Source organism: Neomonachus schauinslandi, chromosome 4 (genome assembly GCF_002201575.2).
Source record: "Neomonachus schauinslandi chromosome 4, ASM220157v2, whole genome shotgun sequence".
Classification (NCBI taxonomy): domain Eukaryota; kingdom Metazoa; phylum Chordata; class Mammalia; order Carnivora; family Phocidae; genus Neomonachus; species Neomonachus schauinslandi.
The window spans coordinates 185,519,237-185,521,880 of NC_058406.1; the positions used below are offsets into that span (position 1 = coordinate 185,519,237).

General features: G+C 64.2%; 1 protein-coding gene across 1 annotated transcript; it reads right to left on the reverse strand.

The window, feature by feature from the left end:
- Window positions 1-334: 334 nt before the first annotated feature.
- Window positions 335-1,408, reverse strand: GPR20 (G protein-coupled receptor 20). The gene has a single exon (XM_021688723.1). It carries the CDS (start codon window positions 1,406-1,408, stop codon window positions 335-337), a length of 1,074 nt encoding a protein of 357 aa, XP_021544398.1.
- Window positions 1,409-2,644: the final 1,236 nt, after the last annotated feature.

Consider the following 2,644-nt stretch of genomic DNA (forward strand, 5'->3'; position numbering starts at 1 on the left):
TCCTTGTAGGGTGAGGATGGACCAGGAGAGGAGCAGCTCCTGGCTACCCCTCTGAGTTTTCACTGGACACAGTCTATGCCCCCGGGATGGTGAGCAATCAGCCCCCGGACTGCCGCATCCCCCACAGAGCCTGTGGCGGACATCGCCAGTGAACCACGGCACTGTGTGGTCTTAGACTCTTTCTCCACGCAGTGGGCTGGGCAGCCAGCCCCAGTCAATCCAGGGGAACCTGATTGCCGCCCCCTCCCCCCAGCAGAGCAGAGGTCCCTGCTGTCCTGGACCTGGCCTGCCCCGCCCAGTCCTGACCTCGGGTCCCCTCACAGAGTCCCACTGGCTAGGTGTCAGGCCCGTTGGCTAAGTCCTGGGTGAAGGTGCTGGGGCTGGCACCGAGGATGTGATTGTGGCCCGAGCCTCTGGAGCTCTTGTGCATGCTGACCATGTTGCTGCTGTTGGGCTCGTACCGGGCTCCGTGGCGGCGCAAGAGGCCTCGGACGGTGGTCTGGAAGCCGCTGGTGACAAAGCAGTAGACGATGGGATCCATGCAGCTGTTGAGGCTGCTGAGGGTCACGGCCACGTGGTAGGCCACGAGGCTGGCGTGGCGCGGCACATCGGGCCACAGCGCCACGGCCACCTGGCGGGCGTGGAAGGGCGTGAAGCAGACGAGGAAGATGATGAGCACAGTGAGCAGCAGCTGCATGGCCCGCACGCGGCGCTGGCGACCCTGGCGCAGCAGGCCCGGCCGGGACAGTGCGCACACGATGCGGCCCGTGAACACGCTGATGACCAGCAGCGGCAGCAGGAACTCCAGCACGGTCAGCGCGAACACGCGGCAGCAAGGCCGCCCGCCGGCTGTCACGCCCAGCACAGACAAGGTCACGGTGCCGGCGGCCAGCCACACGAAGGCGCACGCGGCCCTGGCGCAGGCGGGCTGGCGCCAGCGGCGAGAACCGTCGGGCTGCACGATGGCCAGGTAGCGGTCCACGCAGATGCAGGTGAGGAAGAGGATGGAGCAGTGCATGTTGAGGAAGTAGCCGAAGACGTGTGGGAAGGCGCATCGCAAGCAGCCGCGCGTGCCGTAGAAGACTGCAAAGCGCGTGGGCAGGGACAGGCCCACCAGCAGGTCAGTCACCACCAGGTTGATGGTGTAGATGACCGAGGGCGTCTTGGCCTGGGTGCGGCAGCAGAAGACGTACAGCGCCAGCCCGTTGAGCACCAGCCCCGCCAGGAAGATGACGCCGTGCACCACCATCAGCGCTAGCCACAGGCCCGGGAAGGCGGCGTGCAGCTCCTCGTCCAGCCGGGCAAACACGTGGAACAGGGGCTTCTCTGGCATGCTGATGTTGGCCTCCGCCGCCGTGGTGTTGGGGGCCGCCGGGGCCCAGGAGCCCGCCGGAGACACAGAGGGCATGACGGCGGCCGGCACACACACCGGGGGCCTGGAAGCAAGGAGACAGGTTACCTTTGGGTGGCTGGAGCCGCGCCTGGAGGCTGGCGCTGCCGGGCTTGCATGCTCACCGGGGTCCCCGGCATTCCCGTCTTTGTGCCTTTGCCGGCCCGGCCCCGAAATGCCTGCCCTCTCCATTCCATGGGGCCTCGCACTCGCCGGGGTGGAGCTCTGGTGGAATGGTAATGGTCTGAGCCACAGCTGGATGGAGCCGAAGTAAAAACCCTCGCTGGGCAGGACCGTCCCAGGACTAACCAGGAAGTCGAAGGCTATGGCACAGGTAAGCTGTGGAGCCGAGTGTTTGGTGTTTGAACCCAGGCTCCAATCCTGGTTCCTCCCTTACTCGCTGTGCAGCCTCAGGCAAGTCACTTAACCTCTCTGTGCTTCATGTCCTAACCTGTATGGCCGGGGTTGTGGAGCTGCTAGGATTAACTAAGCACAGCATGGCCTAGCGCATAGCTTGTGCTAGATAAACCACAGTGTTAGTTGCTGCCGGATAAATCACGGTTATGCTCAGAAGAGCCCGGCCCATGACAGCCCCGCCTGGCTGCCCCCACACCCGTGGGTCAGACCCCGTCCTCCAGCCCACCCATCTGTTCTTGCCTCTTCTAAGGCTGGTGGCGAGTCAATGCCTGGAGCTAGGGTCCTCGTAAGGAACCTCACCCAAGCGCCTGCCCCCTCCCCGCCACTCCCGGGGCTCCTGGCCCTGAGAGGTGAGCACCCTTGTTGTCTGGGAGGCTCGACACTCACACAGGGTGCTCGCTGGGGCCTGAGCCTGGAGCTGGGTCCCCACAGCAGTGGGGCGGGTGTGAGTTAAATAAACTCTGCTCCCCGCAGCGTAAGGGGCCCGCCCATTCTGTTTATGTTCCTGCAGCTCTGTGTTTAACTTGCTGAGATTTATCTCTATTTATACATGAAGGGTTAACAGGCCCCCCACCCCCACCCCGGGCCAGGCTGATGCTCCAAATAAGGACATTTCTGGCTTTTCCCGGAGAAAGGAGAGGACTTTGGGGAGAAGCAGGGAGGATGGGTGGGTACGTGGGACATCCGGCCACGCAATGTGCCCTCCCCCACCTGCAAGGGGAAAGGAAGACATTGCCCACCCCCTGCAACCGCCCCCCATGGCCCATGGACGTGGGGTGTCTGCTGCGTGCAGACCGGACACTGCCCCCTCCCTGTGGCTGTCTGCCTGGCCTTGGG

What these genes read in the sequence shown, in the direction of transcription:
- GPR20 (XM_021688723.1), bottom strand. Translation starts at nt 1,408, where the DNA reads ATGCCCTCTGTGTCTCCGGCGGGCTCCTGGGCCCCGGCGGCCCCCAAC.